At 46.0% G+C, this 17,551-nt stretch overlaps 2 protein-coding genes across 3 annotated transcripts in view; one reads left to right on the top strand and one right to left on the bottom strand.

The window, feature by feature from the left end:
- The window catches only part of SLC10A1 (solute carrier family 10 member 1), a 322,488-nt gene that overhangs the window by 247,862 nt on the left and 57,075 nt on the right, over nucleotides 1-17,551 (top strand).
- The window catches only part of GALNT16 (polypeptide N-acetylgalactosaminyltransferase 16), a 142,712-nt gene that overhangs the window by 30,668 nt on the left and 94,493 nt on the right, over nucleotides 1-17,551 (bottom strand). For both annotated transcript variants that reach the window (XR_014566288.1, XM_083747166.1), the window contains exons 4-8: nucleotides 16,732-16,799; nucleotides 12,182-12,247; nucleotides 9,251-9,372; nucleotides 4,238-4,325; nucleotides 1,451-1,535 (exon numbers count right to left, since the gene is read on the bottom strand). Coding sequence is in view for 1 of the 2 variants with exons in the window: in XM_083747166.1 (XP_083603292.1) it covers nucleotides 1,451-1,535; nucleotides 4,238-4,325; nucleotides 9,251-9,372; nucleotides 12,182-12,247; nucleotides 16,732-16,799 (429 nt within the window). In the remaining variant the exon portion in view is untranslated. The remainder of the gene's footprint in view (nucleotides 1-1,450; nucleotides 1,536-4,237; nucleotides 4,326-9,250; nucleotides 9,373-12,181; nucleotides 12,248-16,731; nucleotides 16,800-17,551) is intronic.

Below are 17,551 nucleotides of genomic sequence, written 5' to 3' on the forward strand. Positions count from 1 at the left end.
GAAAGGGCTACTGAAGGCTAATAGCCATCATAGCTATGCCCTGCCTCTATAGCTGGAGGAAATAATGCTTCTGAACACCAGTTGCTGGAAACCACAGGAGAGGAGAGTGTGCTCTCCTGCTTGAATCCTGCTTGCAGGTTTCCCACAGGCATGTGGTTGGCCACTGTGAGAACAGAATGATGGACTATATGGGCCCTTGGCCAGATCCAGCAGACCCTTCTATTGTTCTCATGCTCTTAAGAGTTTCATGGCTGAGTGGGGATTTGAAGCCCAGTCTCCTAGGTTCAACACCCTAACCACTACACTGAACCACAGCACTAAAGTCAGGCAGAAGAATGTACAGACCTTGTGATTGTCCCAATCAGCCATGTGGACCAGCAGACACTAGAACAAGCTTAATCATCCTGGATGATTAAGACTAGAGGAGTTGGAGGTACTGTACTAGAGATCCAACACCCACAAATTCAGGCAGTGTGGACACCCATATGAGTGCAAATCAGCTGATTATGCTTCAACCCACCTATCTTCCTTCTTTTAATTTGCCTCGATTTGGTGGTCCTTATCTGCATTATATGGGACGCAGGTGGCGCTGTGGGTTAAACCACAGAGCCTAGGACTTGCTGATCAGAAGGTTGGTGGTTCGAATCCCTGCAACAGGGTGAGCTCCCGTTGCTCGGTCCCTGCTCCTGCCAGCCTAGCAGTTTGAAAGCACGTCAAAGTGCAAGTAGATAAATAGGTACCGCTCCGGCGGGAAGATAAACGGCATTTCCGTGCGCTGCTCTGGTTCGCCAGAAGCGGCTTAGTCATGCTGGCCTCATGACCCGGAAGCTGTACGCCGGCTCCCTCGGCCAGTAAAGCGAGATGAGCGCCACAACCCCAGAGTTGGCCACGACTGGACCTAATGGTCAGGGGTCCCTTTACCTTTACCTATCTGCATTATAGTATGTGTGGAAAGAGAATGTGTGTATATATATCTGAATTAATCAGGCAGTGAATATATAGGTCACCACCACAGGATGTGCAAACGGTTTTGTTGAAACCTTGAGGGAAAAGGATGGCCTTGTCTTGGCTGCAGTAGACCCTATTCTGGTCACGCGCCAGCTTGGAAAAGTTCATTGTTCCTGCTAGACAATGGTAACAATTTCTAAAATGAGGGTCATGACATTTCCCCTGCCTCAGAAAGGAGATGGCCGCATATATTCATAACAGCCTGAAAAACAAATATACTATGCACTGCATATTATAGCAGTGCAGGCCACTCAAGTCAACAGATTGAGTTGCAAGTATTTGTCAGGAATATTAAAACTCTTCAGGGAACAATAGATATTGATTAACTGCAGCTCTTAAATGAACCACACATGACCTCTGAACACTTCCCGTGGTAACATCAACAAATGGAACAGCTTCTCATATCAGACAAAAAGATAAAGTTGTGAGCAAAAGAGCTTACCTGATGGACTCAGTAGGATCTGTTCTGGACAATTTTTGCTCAATGGGGATTTGCTCCCACTTAAAGTGAAGGCTCCAGTCAAACCCTAAAATGCGGAACAGAGTAGAACATGTTTGCAGTTTCTCAAATACAGAGGAAAACCAGAAACTAACAAGGGTTTCTGGAAAATGTGAAAATAGGCTTCAAGTCTCCATTTAGGATACATTGGGAAGAAGCTTGGAACACAGCAACACATACTGCTTAGCAATAATTAGATGGTGTTGACACTGCTTATTCGCACATGATCTCAGGGCAGCAGGAGACAAGCAGACTTGTGTTAGCCAGGCCTCAAGGTATCCCTATAGATGCGCCCTGTTCCTTAGCGGTATTTATCTGAGCTCAATTGCATTCCAAATCTTCCAATGTGTGTTCCCAGAGAGAAATGCAATAATTAGTGCTTCAGCCTTCCACTCAGACTGTCCTATGCCTCATTGGCCGCCAAAGTTATGAGACGTTAATCAGCACTCTCAGTGGGATGACATGTATTTCCGGGAACAAAGTCTCTCTGTTCGCTGTAATTGGCTTTTCCCCATGCGCATCACATAAAATGCTGCCTAATTTACCATTTTTGCAAATTGGGTAGATCCTGTGGGAAGGAAGGTGAATGGCAGGAGCTGTATGCAAGTGGGCTCTGCAAAACGGAGAGGGAGGGGAAGTTGAGACCTGCACTTGAGTAGAAGCAGTGTTTCCCCAACACTTGGGGAAAGGGTGGTGGTGTGTAGATGCCTCCCCACTGCCAAGAGAACAGAGTGGAGCAGCTGGACTTTTGCATTTGGGTTTCTTGTATATAAAAAAGGGTATATAAAAAAGGGGGCTTATCAAATATAAGGCTTCCCTATATTAATCACTTAGTATGCTGGTCATCTGTATTAATAATCTGTGGCAGATGGCACTGAATGGGGAAAGACATTTGTGCTTTCCAAAGCAGATTCCTCTCCTTATTCAAGGAAATATTTGCTTTCCTCTTCCTTTGTTTTTATGTAATTTTTATTTTATTACTCTTTTTTTTAAAAGCAGGTTCTTCTCTCCCCCCCCCCAGTCAACCCCCAACAAACATGCATAGATCAGCTGAGGAGGAGGAAGGTGCGCATACCACATTTTCTAAATTAATGTCTGGTTCTCTCTTTCCCTTCCATGTGTGTATGTGCTAGGAATGTGTGTTAAGGGGGTTGTGTGTTTGTGTATGCTTGACCATACCCACTGTTGGAATATGGCCTCTGAGAGCTCTCCATCCAATAAACCCAGCTCTTGGGCGGAAGCAGCTTCTCTAAGACATCACAGGCTTTCCCTCCTCTAAGAATCCCTTGCCGGTCCATGTATTGCCTTCTCGATTAACCTACAACCGTCTCTAGGCACACCAGCCTTTTCCCTTGACGCCACAAAGTGGGCCTTTCCTGCAATAAAACTGCCTGGCAGCAGCAGAAGAGAAATATCTCCTCAATTTGCACCTCTCTTTCCCAGTTTCTTGCCTTGGCAAGCATCAATGCCATCACCTGCCTATGGGAGGGGTTGCACCACATGCCCCTTGACAGCTCCTGATTCATGACATTCCCTCCACCTGTCAATCTCCCCCACTCCTGGCAGCACAGGATAAAGGCACAGCTGGGAAGACCTAGGCTAATTGCATATAAGCCTTTTTTGAAACTTAGCCTATAGACCGCACCGTTGTGTAGAACATAGCCTATTTTGTTTGATTTTGTACCCTGCTTTCTCGATTTCTATCCTTTCCCTCGGAGCCTGATAAAGCCTTCTCTGCTAGAGTATGTAGTTTGGCTGCCTTCTTATGCTAAATGGGAGTAAGCAGGGAAAGGGCTGGAGCTTTTCCAGCCACATCTGGAGATCAGCTGCAGGTGCCCTTCTTCCAAGTTAATAATCCATAGGCTGTGGGCAGCTCATAAGCCCAAGGGGTAACTGCTGGCCATAGGTTCATGGAATTGGAGAGCTGGAAGGTCCACGAGGGTAATCTAGTCCAACCTCCTGCAATGCAGGCATCTTTTTGTCCAATGTGGGGCTCGAATCCACAACCCTGAGATTAAGAGTGTCATGCTTTTCTAACTAAGCTATTGTCAGAACTAATTTAAAAAGAAAGGGGACTGTGTGACACTCAGGCAGAATCTCTTTCACAGCACATATATGTTATTAAACTTCAATTTACGGTGTGTGAAATTACAGATACAATAGATGGATCCACAGTATTAAACGCAAAACGAGAGATAATGTCACGGGCTTAAAACAAGCATGAGCTTATTTTTAGAAACCACAAATTAAGGGCGTTTCGGTCTTTAAGGTTGAGGAATAAGGATGGGGAACAGGGAAGGAACTGACAGCAAGGTGACTTAACCTCATTCAGTTGTGACTTGAACCCCCTTCCCAGATTCTTACTGTTTTCATAGAAATTGCCAATGCATTTTCAGGTGTTACCCACAACAACTATGAAAGGCTAAATGCTACTCTCTCTCTCTCTCTCTCTCTCTCTGTGTGTGTGTGTGTGTGTGTGTGTGTGTGTGTGTTTAAAAATCTGAAAGCTGGATTCTGCACAAACTGTACAAGGCTGTACTCCATAATCACAGCCATGAAGATTTGAAATTACACACATATACACACTCTGAGCACAGGCTCAACTGCTGATGAAATCCTAGGCTTTTATTCTGGCATATTTGGCATCAAGATCAAAAGGAACCAGCTATGTTGGGCCTATCCAGGGGGAGGGAGACCTTTCTTAAGAATTTACTTATTCACCTTACCTACCTCCCCTCAAATCTGCTGATGCTGCTAAGTAGGCAAAATTTTCCAGGCTTATCACATCGATGATAGGACTCACCACCCGAGTATAATCCTGAAAGAAAAGACAAGGAAGGAAAGAAATTAGAATTTTGCCAGGAGGGAGGGAGATTAAGCGTCAGGAAATCAGAGACCATGAGATTTATGCACATAGCGGAATGAGAAGCATATTTGCATACTGCCTTACTTTCTTAGTCCCAGCACGGAACCTGGAGATAAGGAAAGGACAAATCTGTGGCTTTGGGGGGGAGATTTTAACCCCTCAGTTGTTGTTGTTGTTGTTGTTGTTGTTTTGGGGGGGGGTTGCAGCTGAGATTCAAAGGAACTTCTTCCACAATTAACAGAAGGACAAGGAGGAAGAGGGGGTGGACATTAATAACACAATGGCTACTGGTAAAATGTCTGTTCTTGATTTTCTGGTCACATATGCAGGACATGGTTTCAAAGGGTTATTGATCAGAATCACTATCAGATCATGCAGGTGTACTGTTAAGCTTTGATTTCCTACTGTCATCCTAGGAAAGCTGTTGACAGACTAGAATTATGGAGGTGGGAAACTGCTGCTTCTGACAGAAGCCATTTCCCTTTCTGATTCCACGGGAGAACTTGATAGAGAAAGCCTCCCTTTGGCACTTGAGATGCACAATCGTTTAGAGCCATTTTATCCGCATCCTTCTTCTGATTTTGCTCATAGTTTCATGAAGTCTGCTTGCTTAGGCAATGTTAATTGTTCCACTGAATCATCTTGCAGGGAAATCTGTCTGTCTCTCCAACTGTTCTTATTACTTCTGCGGGTGCATCCATACCAGATGATCCCAGAGCTACATCCCAGGGACAGCTGGTGAAGTCTATCTCATATCCCAAGTGGTGTCCCTAACAAGGGCTTTAATTCCAGATTTCGTCACTGCAAAGTGAATGCCTCATTAAAGAGATACTCACTTGCCCTGAAATAGCCTTGGTAATTAGGAACATTTACTCCTAGCAAGGCTGCTGCTTGAAACAGCCAACAACGGGTGCCTCCAGGCGGTTGCTGTTTTGGGGTGGGACTACATCACATACCATAAAATTCAGGTGGCACAATTATAGTTGATTGGGTTGGCTTGTGCAAGAAACCCACTTCCCCAAAATATCAGACTTTCACAATAATAAAGGTGATGGGGACATGCACTGGGAAGTAAAAAGAAAAAAGGTAAAGGACCCCAGATGGTTAAGTCCAGTCAAAGGCACTATGGGGTTGTGGTGCTCATCTTGCTTTCAGGCCGAGGGAGCCGGTGTTTGTCCACAGACAGCTTTCTGGGTCATGTGGCCAGCATGACTAAGCTGCTTCTGGCACAACGCAACACCATTATGGAAGCCAGAGTGCACAGAAACACTGTTTACCTTCCCGCCACAGCAGTACCTGTTTATCTACTTGCACTGGTGTGCTTTCGAACTGCTGGGTTGGCAAAAGCTGAGACAGAGCAACGGGAGCTCACTCCATCGTGGGGATTCGAACCGCCAACCTTCTGATTGGCAAGCCCAAAAGGCTCAGTGGTTTAGAACACAGCGCCACCTGCTGGGCTATAGCATAATACTTGCTGTGGTGAGATGCCATTTAACCAGCTCTCCACAAACAGATCAGAATGAATGCTCATTCAACAGCCAATGCAGTCTTATCTCCCGGTCAACAAATAAGGACAAGCATTCAATAAACAAGCCATTTGGAAGCATCCTATGCCAGGTACGTACTCACAGGCATATCTAATCATGGATAGACAGCCCAAGAGGCTATTTCAGCAATTTTTGGCTCTAAGGGTGGGAAGAGAACGGCATCTACCCCCTTAGGAGTGAATAAGGTGGCTGTTTGCAGGAAAGTAGGGCTGGTATCCAAGTTTGGCCTGGCTGCTGAACTACCGAGGCCCAGCCCTTTGGAGCTTCTGCTCATGGTCATTGCAACAAGCTTGTTCACCCGCCTCTTGCTCTGGCCCAGACAACCATGGAGACAAAGCAGGATCAGCGGATGTCACTGCCTGCTTGCTCACTCTCAAGCAGGGAAGGCGCTGAAATCTCCTGCTGGCAGGCAGGAACATCCTTCAGCCAGAGAATCCATTAATGACTAATCATTTAAGCAGGCTCAGGACTTGGGTGAAGAATCCCTGTTGTGCTTTTTAACACACGCTGCCTACAAAATACAAAAGGCAGCGCAGAAACCTCTGAAGTGAAGACAATGGGAGTTTGCCCCAGGCATAATTTTTCCTAGTGGGCACAGCCCACTAGGAAAACCCATAGGAAGGGTGGTTGATTTGGACAGTCGGGGGCTGCCTACCTTTAGAAGGGGTGAAGGAAGACAAACGAGCAGGCAAAAGGGTCAAAGCTGGTCTCCCTCCAAAGTGGTTGGAGGCCAACAGACAAAACAGATGTTTCATGTTTAGGCAGTAGAAGCCTAGGGGTCAGAGATAGCCGGCATTGACAAGCTCCAAGAGATCTAAATTCCAACCAGCTCACGGCACATAATAGGCAGCAACGGTGACCTTGAAAATGGTGTGGGAGAGACGCCTGTGGCGAAGTAAGTAAGCGGAGGGGCCTAGACCCTTTGTGACACTTAAGATAGACATTGTGGATTTTTAAAAATACCAGGCATAGTGGGAAGAAGGGAATTGCCCTTAGTAACGCAGCACATGGTCAGGAGAGGTTCAAGCCTCTCTTTTCCGGGGCCATGATAGTGGTAAAACTTGCCTCCAAGGCAACTTACGTTAGGAAGAGAGCTCCAAGTGGTGTTTTCCTAATGTAAACTTGCCACATGGAAGGGAGCAGTTTTCACTAACATGCTAGTTTTACTAACAGGCTTAAACCAGGGTGGGTGGGAACCTGCTGCCCTCCAGATATTGCTGGATACCAATTCCCACCAGTCCCAACTAGCACGGCCAGTGGCAGGGGATGATGGGTCCAGTAACATGCAGCAGGACACAGATTTCCCCCTCCCAACTCCTAGCTTAAACTTACCCTTACCAAACGCCACATTCCCAAGGGCAATCAGTTGCCACCTTCTGCACTAGGCATTTAATTAAACAACCACAACAACAACACAATGTGGTTGAGAATCACATCACCTGCATTGCATATAGTTAAGCTCTGAGATGGGCACAAAGATGAAATGAAGGGGGGAAATGTCTAAAGCTATGGGGTTTCCCCCCATGTGTCTAAAGGTATGTTAAGTCTACTAGTTTATATTATATTATTTTATATCATAACCGTCATTGTTCAGCCCACTCAACCACCAAATAATCCTGGGAATTATAGTTGGGTGACAGTGGTGAAAATTCTTTTAGAGGCTCCAAGCTGCTCTCACAGAACATCAGTACCTGGGAGAGGAAAGGGCTGGTAAATATGCCATACTATCCGTAGCGCAGATATATAAGCAAACGTGTTTCTTGGCACTGAAACAGGCGTGCACCTGACAACAAAAAGGTAGGCCTGAAATAGAGAAACTCAAACACAATAAACTTCTTGAAATGTCTGGACTCAAATCCTCCTCTGCTGCTGAGCTGTCCGGGCACATTTCCTTCCGTGCAAGAGCAGTCAATGAGCTGCCACTGCTATTGTTGGTCCTGCCAGCAGCATGATTTTATGAGCAAATATAAAACAGACATTTATGGGCTACTGAGAAGGAGGATTTATTGAGCCGAGGCTTTTTAAGTCACCAGTTCTAAGGTTTCACCTTCTTCCTCCCTTTGGCATTAAGCTGAACATATATGTAATTTGCATCTATAGCAGTTCCTCCCACCTGCCTCCTGGGCCCTGTTAACTACCTAAAAGCTTTCCCTCCTCTTTTCTTGCCTTCCTGAGGAGAAAGCAGGCCTTAAATGCGGCAGGGAGATCGGCCCTCCCCTCCCAGCTCCGAAACGGCAGAGTTTTCAGCAGCACCGTCACATCCTTTCGCTGACCCTCTTGGCACAGGCAGGATGAGAACTGCCAACTCAGCTGCATCGTTTTTTCACTCCATCTACCCTGGGGGCTACCGCCTCCCCCCCCAATCCCAAATGAACGCCACACAGTGCATTATTTATTACACAACTCTGGAAAAAGGACTCCCATATTAAGCTATACTTTGGTGTAACGAATGCATGTGGGGAGAGGGAATTCAGCAATAGGAGATAAGAGGCCGGGAAGCTCTGTTTTTCTCCCTCTCTCATAACGCTAGAGCTCCTGGACTTCCAACAAAGCTGAATGTTGGAAGATTCAGGACAGATAAAAGAAAGTACCCCTTCGAGTGGCACAACTGAAGGAGCGTCTCCACCCCCATCGTTCTGCCCAAACACTGAGGTCCAGTGCCAAGGGCTTTCTGCTGGTTCCCTCACTGCGAGAAGCCAAGTTACTGCGGGAACCCGGCAGAGGCCTTCTCGGTAGTGGCACCCGCCCTGTGGAATGCCTTCCCACCAGATGTCAAAGAGAAAAACTACCAGATTTTTAGAAGACATCTGAAGGCAGCCCTGTTTAGGGAAGCTTTTAATGTTTAATAGGCTATTGTATTTTAAGATTCCGTTGGAAGCTGCCCAGAGCAGCTGGAAAAACCCAGCCAGATGGGCAGGGTATAAATATATTATTATTATTATTATTATTATTATTATTATTATTATTATTATTATTAATAATAATGGAACTCGCTCCCATGGGAGGCAGTGATGGCCACCAACTTGGATGGCTTTCAAAGAGGATTAAACAAATTCATGGAGGAGGGGGCTATTGATGGCTACTAGCCGTGACTCTGCTTGCAGTGTTGGAGGGAGCAATGCTTCTGAATACCAGTTGCCGGGAGCCACAGGTTGGCCACTGGATGCTAGACTAAATGGGCCTGATTCAGCAGGCTCTTCTTATGCTCTCTTTCCTATTTGCAGTGACTATAGCCAGGCCCACTGTCACAGGGGTCAGGGGCTGGTAGCCAGCCAATAGCAAAGAGGCTGGCATGAAGCAAGGGCAGGAGGCCAGGCTGCCCACACTTACCTCTTTCACTCTCTGAAGCATCGGCTGCAGCCATTCGCTGTTGACTTCACAATGGCTGTCCAGAAAGGTAAGGATCTCAGCTGCCGCCGTATCAGCACCTCGCACACGAGAACGGATCAATCCTGGAAAAGTGTAGAGAAGAGAGCTGGTAGCATATAAAGGGACAGTGGAAAAGAAAAAGGATGGAACTATTTAAGTCGATACGGCCCTCAACACTGGGCCTGAACCCGGAATGGTAAGCATCTATATAATCAATATCATCTAGCAGCGCCTGCAGCTGAATTGACACCTCCCTTCTGAGCACCTTGCCCAAGAAGAGAGTATTAACATTTGAGTGATAGTTGTCAGTGACCTCTGGGCCCAGGGCAGGCTCCCCCCTTTTTTTAAAGGAGTGGACACCCCACCTAAAGGGCGGCAGGCAGCACTCCTTCATGCTACAAAGCATCAACCATCCCCTGGACGGTCAGTCTCCCTTGGCTAGCTTGAATCAGCTAAAATGGATAAAGGTCAAAAGGGCAGATGGTTGGCCAAATAGCCGCAAGTAGTTTGTCCACATCATCAGCTGCAAAAACTGGAACTGGCCCCCCTAAACCAGACCAGATGGTGCATTGGGTGCCCTTTTTTGGACCTCTCCCAACCACAGCATTTTAAGTAGACTTGCAAGTTAGCAGTTGATCCCCTTGAACGTTCTCTTTATCTATGAGAAGAAGTAAGCTTGGTATGGCATCCAAAGACTTGAGGACAGGTGGAGAAAATTACAGGTGTCTGGTTTTCCTAAAGCGTCATCATCCTGACATGGCTGAGACATGCAATTATAAGCGTCTGCATTGCAGTTCTTTTTGCTCTGCTCTTGGCTTACTTTACCATGCAGTGCACCTATCCCTTTGCTCACAGTTAGGTTCATTCAGGGGCAACCAGGCCCTGAACAGGGATGCTTTGAGTGCCATAATTCTCATGCTTCCCCCTCCTGCTTCCCCCTGTTTTCCTCTCACCATTGGAAGCACAGAGCTGAATTTGAAAGGGCAGCTGTGGTGACTCCTTTTTAGAGATGTGCAAAACACCCCTGAGAAATTTCACCTGTCTTGTTAAAACCCTTTTAGCTTTCCTCAAAAAACCCTCTTTGGACGTTTCACCACAAATTTGCATGGCATTTTTGTTTTCTGTTGTTAGGGTGAATGCATCTGGGGCAATGGACCCATTAGGATGGCCTTATAGATTCAAACGGCCTCCAGATAACCTTGGGAGATTTTTTTTAAAGCTGATTTGGCCAATTACTTTTACTGCAATCTTGGGACAGGAGGTTGACGGGCGGCTGACACAAAATTTCTCAGGCATACTTTTCCCACCTGCCAAGGCACAGGCCTCACCATGGCTCAGTAGAGTATTCTGTACAGTGAGGTAACAGGGATGACAGCTTGAGTGCAAACAGAGGAAAGCCTGTGACAAATCTATCTGAACACAGCTTAGAGGCCACTTGAAGACCTGTTCCATGGTGCTCTTTCTTCTTGACCACCATTGAGTCTGTGCAACCTTATCCAGTGGAGCTTTTCTGAGCTTTAATAACCATTATTATTATTATTATTATTATTATTATTATTATTATTATTATTATTAATACCCTGTCCATCTCTGGACGGCTTCCGACAAAATATTAAAAATACAATACAAAACCTAACTCTCCTTCCTTGGATTTTTACGAATTCTCAGGCCTGCTGCAACATTTCTGCAGTGTTTTTTGTGGACCCAATCGCTCCCCTCCGCTCTGACCTTGACTCCACTGCAGACAGAGTCAATAGCAGATGCATCGTCCTCTGGTCAGGTTTTATTGGATTAGTTTCAGCTTTTAAAATCCAAAGATGTAGACAGAATAGGTAGATCTGCACATACCACTTTATCTCAGTCTGACCTCTGTCCCTAATTCCTAGAATTAATAAACTGGGAGAAAGTGATGGCCATCTTGCGGAAGATAATCTATCCTTAATCGAAGGGGGTCTTTGTACCATCTAGCACTGTGGTGGGAAACTTGTAGCTCTCCAGATGTTGTTGGACTACAAGTCCCATCAGCCCCAGCCAATGGTCATGAAGGATGGGCGCTGTGGTTCAAAAACATCTGGAGCGCCACCAGTTTCCCATCCCTGCTGCAGCAAGACCATTGTTAAAAGAAGCCCTCCTTGGATGAATTGGGGAGCAATATCCAGTTTATTTTCTAGCCAAGTTGGCTGAACTGTATTGTGGCCAAATCTACAGCTGCATGTAGTGCTTCCCATATCTAGACCTATTTCCACCTGATTCCTAACTAGAACTCAGGACTGAGACTCTCTTAGTTTATTATCTGTGCAAGGGGGATTACCAGGGAGTGTAACTCTGCTGATTCTTTTAAACTTACTGTATCTTTTTTTATATCACAGCATCTTTCTGGATCCAGAATATGGGATAGGAAGCTCTGCTTTATAGTAGTTCTGCTCCTAATTGCTGGAAAATTCCAGCTGATTGCTGTTCCTCCCCCATGTGCTTCCCTGTGGAATACAACAGACTTCTATCCTTTCCATCATACTTCTTCACAGTGAAACCACTGGGAGAAGTCGTGCTGAGTTTTGGAGCGGATTTTTATCAGTAAACTGATGGTGCCTAGCTCTATTTATCTTTTCCACCTGAATAAATTGTGGTGCTTTTTTTGCAATTGAATCACTGCCTGAGGTTTGTAATGGGCTGAAATGCGAGAGAATATATTGAAACTCAACTCAGACAAGACAGAACTTCTTGCTGGCGATGGCTCTTCATCAGATGGTGATGAAACTAGATATAGGAAAGGGACTTGGTTGGTTCAGAGGAGGAGGCCGCCGTATGTCCCCCAAACCCACAAGTATTAATTTGTGCTACCATTGGGTCCTTCTAAAAGTGAACGATTCTTGCAAAACCTGTCATACTCACCTTCTCGCCGACTGTTGCGAAGACACTTGACCTTTGGTATCTTGGTAAGGAGCTGGCAATCCTCAGCTGAAGAGAAGAGAAAACAGTTGGCGCCAGCGCCTAGTTTGTTTGGCATCGACATAAAGCTGCAATTAACTCTCCCCATGTGCCTCAACAGAGGGCAAAGCTTTGCTTTCATTTACGATATTAATCAATTTGTTGATCCCAAAATAAATGGCTTTAATCCTATCGCCTCAAGTTATCGCCCAAAGATGTCTGCTTACCACTCAGCTCCTCCTCCTCCCCTGCCTCAAAGGTTTTAGTCAGCATTTGTAAGATGTGTGGAGGCACACTACACACTACACACTACACTGCAGCCATGGGCTGCAAAGCCCAGCAGATCCTTCTCCTTCTCTAAGCTCCTACAGAAAAGGGAGAGCTTTAGAGTAGGAGAGAAGGGAGTGCTTAACCTTTCTTCTGCCAGCCTACTTTCACTCAAATTTCCCTCCCAGCGAGGGGAAGAGAATAGTCAGAGGGAAAACAACTGGCAAGGGAAAAGTTAAGCACTTCCATTGCCACTGTGTCTTCTCTGAAGCAAATTGTCCTTTCCAGAGGGCACTTTACAAGGGAAGAAGGAACTATGAAGGCCTGGTTTTATGCTGTGACTTTGTGAACAGCTGATACCACAGACAGCGTACGGCTTAAGGCAGGGGTTATCAGCTTTTCGGAGGCCCTGGCACATTTGCAAACCAGAGAAACTGTTGTGGGCACCCCACACACCCCACAACCAAGCATGGACTGCAACCTATTCTATCAGCTACAACAGAGAGCTGCTTTCAAACCCAACTGCAGGCAGGAGGGAACCTGCCTCAGGATATAACAACACGGCACATCAGAAAACATGTGTTTCGCAAACTCATATTTGGAGGTTAATGGTAAAGCAGGGAGAAGAAACAGCATGGAAGAAATGGCGGACTGATTTATCCCCAAGACTCCAAACACACATTTCCTTTTTAGCTCAGCCGACTCCAGGGCTGGAAATATGCCTGGCTGTGGAGAAAATGCGGGAAGGGGGAGGTTGTGCGCAGAATCAGCAGGTGGAGGAAAAGTTCAGGTCCCCTATTCATGCCCTGACTTTCCCAGGCAAATGCCACTCTGATCCCTGCATCACCATTACAAGACCAAGAGTCAGGGTCCTTGTCTTTGCTCTGTAACATGTAGCTCTGCCTGTTGACTTTTAGGAGAAACATGAAAGAGATTTATGGCAGAGGCACAGGCTGGATGCTAAGAAAAAGAAAGGGAGTGAATGCAGTGAAATGAGAAAAGAGGTGAAAGAGGAGCAAGACATTCAGACTCAACTCTTTTATCTGTCAAGATAAACACAGCACGCCATATCATATGGCTCTAATGCAGAGCTGCCAGTCTACATCCCACATAAAATGAAGAACACTGTTGGATAGGATAGCTATTCTTGGATGGCTGTAAAGGGATTAGACAAATTCAAAGAGGATTAGGCTACCAATGGCTACTAGCCACTATGTCTGTGTAGTGCTGGGTGCAGTAAGGTAAAGGTAAAGGGACCCCTGACCGTTAGGTTCAGTCGCTGATGACTCTGGGGTTGCAGCGCTCATCTCGCTCTATAGGCTGAGGGAGCCAGCATTTGTCCGCAGACAGCTCCTGGGTCATGTGGCCAGCATGACTAAGCCGCTTCTGGCAAAACCAGAGCAGCACACAGAAATGCCGTTTATCTTCCAGCCAGAGCGGTACCTATTTATCTACTTGCACTTTGACATGCTTCCGAACTGCTAAGTTGGCAGGAGCTGGGACCAGGCAAATGGGAGCTCACCCCGTTGCGGGGATTCAAACCGCTGACCTTCTGATTGGGAAGTCCTAGGCTCAGTGGTTTAGACCACAGTGCCACCCACGTCTCGTTGGGTGCAGTATGTGCCTGTAAAACAGTTGTTGGGAATCACAAGTGGGGAGAGTGCTGTTGCACCCAGGTCCTGCTTCTAGACTTCCCATAGGGATCCTATTGACTGGTCTGAGAAAAGGTGCTGGACTAAATTGACCTTTAGTCTGACCCAGCAGAGTACTTAAGTTCTCTCCCATTGGTTCAGCTCATTCTGGAGTATTTAATACAACAATCCTGTAGATGATACATATATTTCAATGGCTGACCACTGAAAAATAATTTCAGAGGTCTCTGGAGCAACACACCCCAGAGACAAAACTTCACCACTTTGATACTCTCTTACTACCCAGCAACAGCAGTGTTTTTATTGTGTGCTATTCTCCAGGCTTTGAGAAGCCCCTCGCTTATCATCTTCCCACAGCTTCAGTATCCTGGCAAGACACACAAAGGCTACCAGCCAAAATACTTTTCTTGGCACTTCTATCCTGGAGCTTCTCCATTTCTATAGCTTCTTGCCACCTGAAATATTGCTCTGGTGAGGGCAGTTTGTCAGGAGCTGTATTGCTGAGATGCAGTGACAGGAACACTTGATTAAAGGCTACTGAGATATTGCTGGACATGTGCTCAGCAAGGAAATCCATGTACAAAAATAGCCCATGAATCCATTTTAGGTAATTCACACTCCAAGAACACAGCAGAATCCCGTTCCGGTTATATTAGCAACATCCATTCGAGGGGCTTCATTTGAGATGCTCCCTTCATAGGTCTGATAGCAATCCCCAGAGAGCATATGTTGAAAGGTGGTTTGGAAATACTGCTCATGAAATGTAAATAAAAATAATGCTTAGAGAAAGTGGAGATTGGGAGAGTAATTCTGTATCTGTTTGGGTACGGTGCTTTATAATTGTATTGAACATGAAAACAATGAAATGTATTCCAAGACTATCAAAATGCAGCACGTGCACAAGTGAATTCCAGGGTCACGGTATCTGATATGGTGTGACATGGCATCTTCTGACACATTGAGGAAAGCGAGGGAAGTTAAATGACCTCTTTGGCCTCCCTGCGAAGTCAAACCTCGGAGAATCACAACTCCTGCTGTGGCTGCAGAGACTGTAACTTCTAACTGCTGCCTCCCATGTTGTTTTCTCTGCCTCGGCAGTGTATGTTTTGTAAGCCTGGGCAGTGTGTATGGAGGTCCTGGGCTGCCCAGACTACAAGACCCCGCTCTCAGCCTCATTGAAGTGGTCCAAAGAAAAGCAGAGCAATACATTTGGCACCAGCTTGGCTGCAGGAGTTGCCAGAAGGAGGCATTCAAGGCACCATCCAACCGTCTTCGGAACTGCACTCTGGATTTGTGCAGGGTGTACTCCTTAGCCTTTCCTTCTCCCACAAGGCCGCAGGTACAGATTATTCCTCAGGGTTTACTCCTGAAGTCTTTCTCACAAATGAGTATAGCCTCAAGGCAGCAGAGGTTTAGTATCAGTTTTCCTTCTCCCAGATGGGATACCTTCCCAGGTTGACGAGCCCCATCTTCCCCTTTGCCTGCTGCATTCCCAATGGAAATCCTTCCAGTTGAAATTAGAAGCAGGAATTCTTCCATTGGTGCTAATAGGAGCTTTCCTTGCAGGGCTAAGAACAACTGGGGAGGGAGGGAGGAAGATTTTCATCATGACTGGGTGGCCCCAATGAACCCCTCCCCTTCCTGCTGTTAATGATTTGTTTTCTCTCTCTTTTAAATACAGACATGGGCTTGTATCCAATGCAGTTTTAAGTAAGCATCCTGTCACCGCAAGGTTTTCTGCTTCCACAACAGGACTTGCTGTTCCACAAGAGGAGCTGCTCTCTTTCCCCATGCACTCCCAAAATTTGTTCCAGAGGGTTACAGAAAACCTCAGAACAGACTTGGGGGCAGCACAGGGGAAGGAATGTCCCATTGTGCACATGGACATTGTTGCATTAGCAGGATGGTTACTTAGTGCTGCATTGGATACAAGCCATGATTGTTAATGACACATTTGGCCCTCACTTTGGTTTTACAAAAATTGAAGAATTGAAATTTCCTAGCCACTTGTTTTTACTACTGGGGAAAGTCACTTAAAAGTCCAGCTTCAAAGCTGGAACAAACATTATTCTCTTGTGCTATTTTTCTCAAGAAAGGATAGTGCCTCTTGCAGCACAATTCCAGGCACTTATTGTTCTGGGATAGTTCTGCTGTATGAAAACCTCAGCAAGAATTTTGTGGATAACAGTCTTAGTCTGCCAAAAACACAGTGCAGCATACATTATCTCCTCCCCTTTGAACCTATATAATTGGGGCTCCTAGCTGTGCACACCACTTGTTATACTTACAATAATGACCCACAAAATGGTGGTTAATGAAACCAAACTGAGCATTCTGGCTTCCTGGGCAGGACTGTCACACTGAGAATCGACGGAAAGACACCATAACAAGAAAAAATTGGCTAGTTTCTTTTCCTCAGGTGGAAATTAAAACAAAGCGCAACAAAGCTTTGCTCCTGCCTTTGTTCTCGCTCTTTTCCTCAGATGAAAAAGTGAGGAAATATCCTGAGTGGAGCAGAAAAAATGTATACAGCCACATGAAAATGAATAAAAAGGAAATAAGATAATTAGAGAAACAAAGAAAAGTAATACTTACGATCGGAGCTGAAGTCATCCACTAAAATTATTTCCTGAATTAGGTTGACAGGAGTGCGGTTCAGAACGCTAAAATGAATAACAAGAACATCAATTAAAAATATAAGGGTTTGCCTTTGATATTCTAAATAAAATAAGCCCTCTTTAATAGTTCTGATCCGCCAATGATCCCTTTCTCACCTGCAAAAGGATGCATTTTTCTGAGAGCTGTTTCAGCAGATTAGACAGCAACAATTGCCACTTCCCATGAGTCCCCCAGGAGCAGTGGTTTGTGGCCTGGTGTAATAAGGCAGAGCCGAGCACCACCTTCCCACCACCCTATGTGGCTGTTGAAGGGGAACAAGGGCCCCTACTCCTGTGGCCCCATGGGTTCACAGGAGCCTGCCTGTTTGAACGGGCCAATTGTGGCCACCCATGGGACATGATCACATTGTCAACAAAAGAGAGTCACGATAAAAGCTGGTAAAGGGGTCCTGGAGGGGGTCCTCATCCTGATGCCCAAATGGGGGGCTGATGGGCCTTGGCACCCCGCCTGAGTATTGGCTCTGGCAGGATCACCCTGATTTGATGTACGTCATAGGGTCCACCCAGCCAAACAATCAGCAGTCAGGCTGACTGATTCAGGATACATAGCCAATGCCTATGTCAAAACCTACTTACATCTGTGATCAATAAAGTTATAGCCTATTCAAACCCAATACTTTGTTCTGTGTTCATTCACCATTCCTTCCTGGGTCCCCGCTGGCTGCGTGCACCTTGCGCCTGAGCCCACAAATTAAATCCTAACTCGAGGGAGCACACTTTCTTACCAAATGTGTGTT

The sequence above is a fragment of the Podarcis gaigeae genome, assembly GCF_964106915.1.
Source record: "Podarcis gaigeae genome assembly, chromosome: 1".
Lineage (NCBI taxonomy): Eukaryota > Metazoa > Chordata > Lepidosauria > Squamata > Lacertidae > Podarcis > Podarcis gaigeae.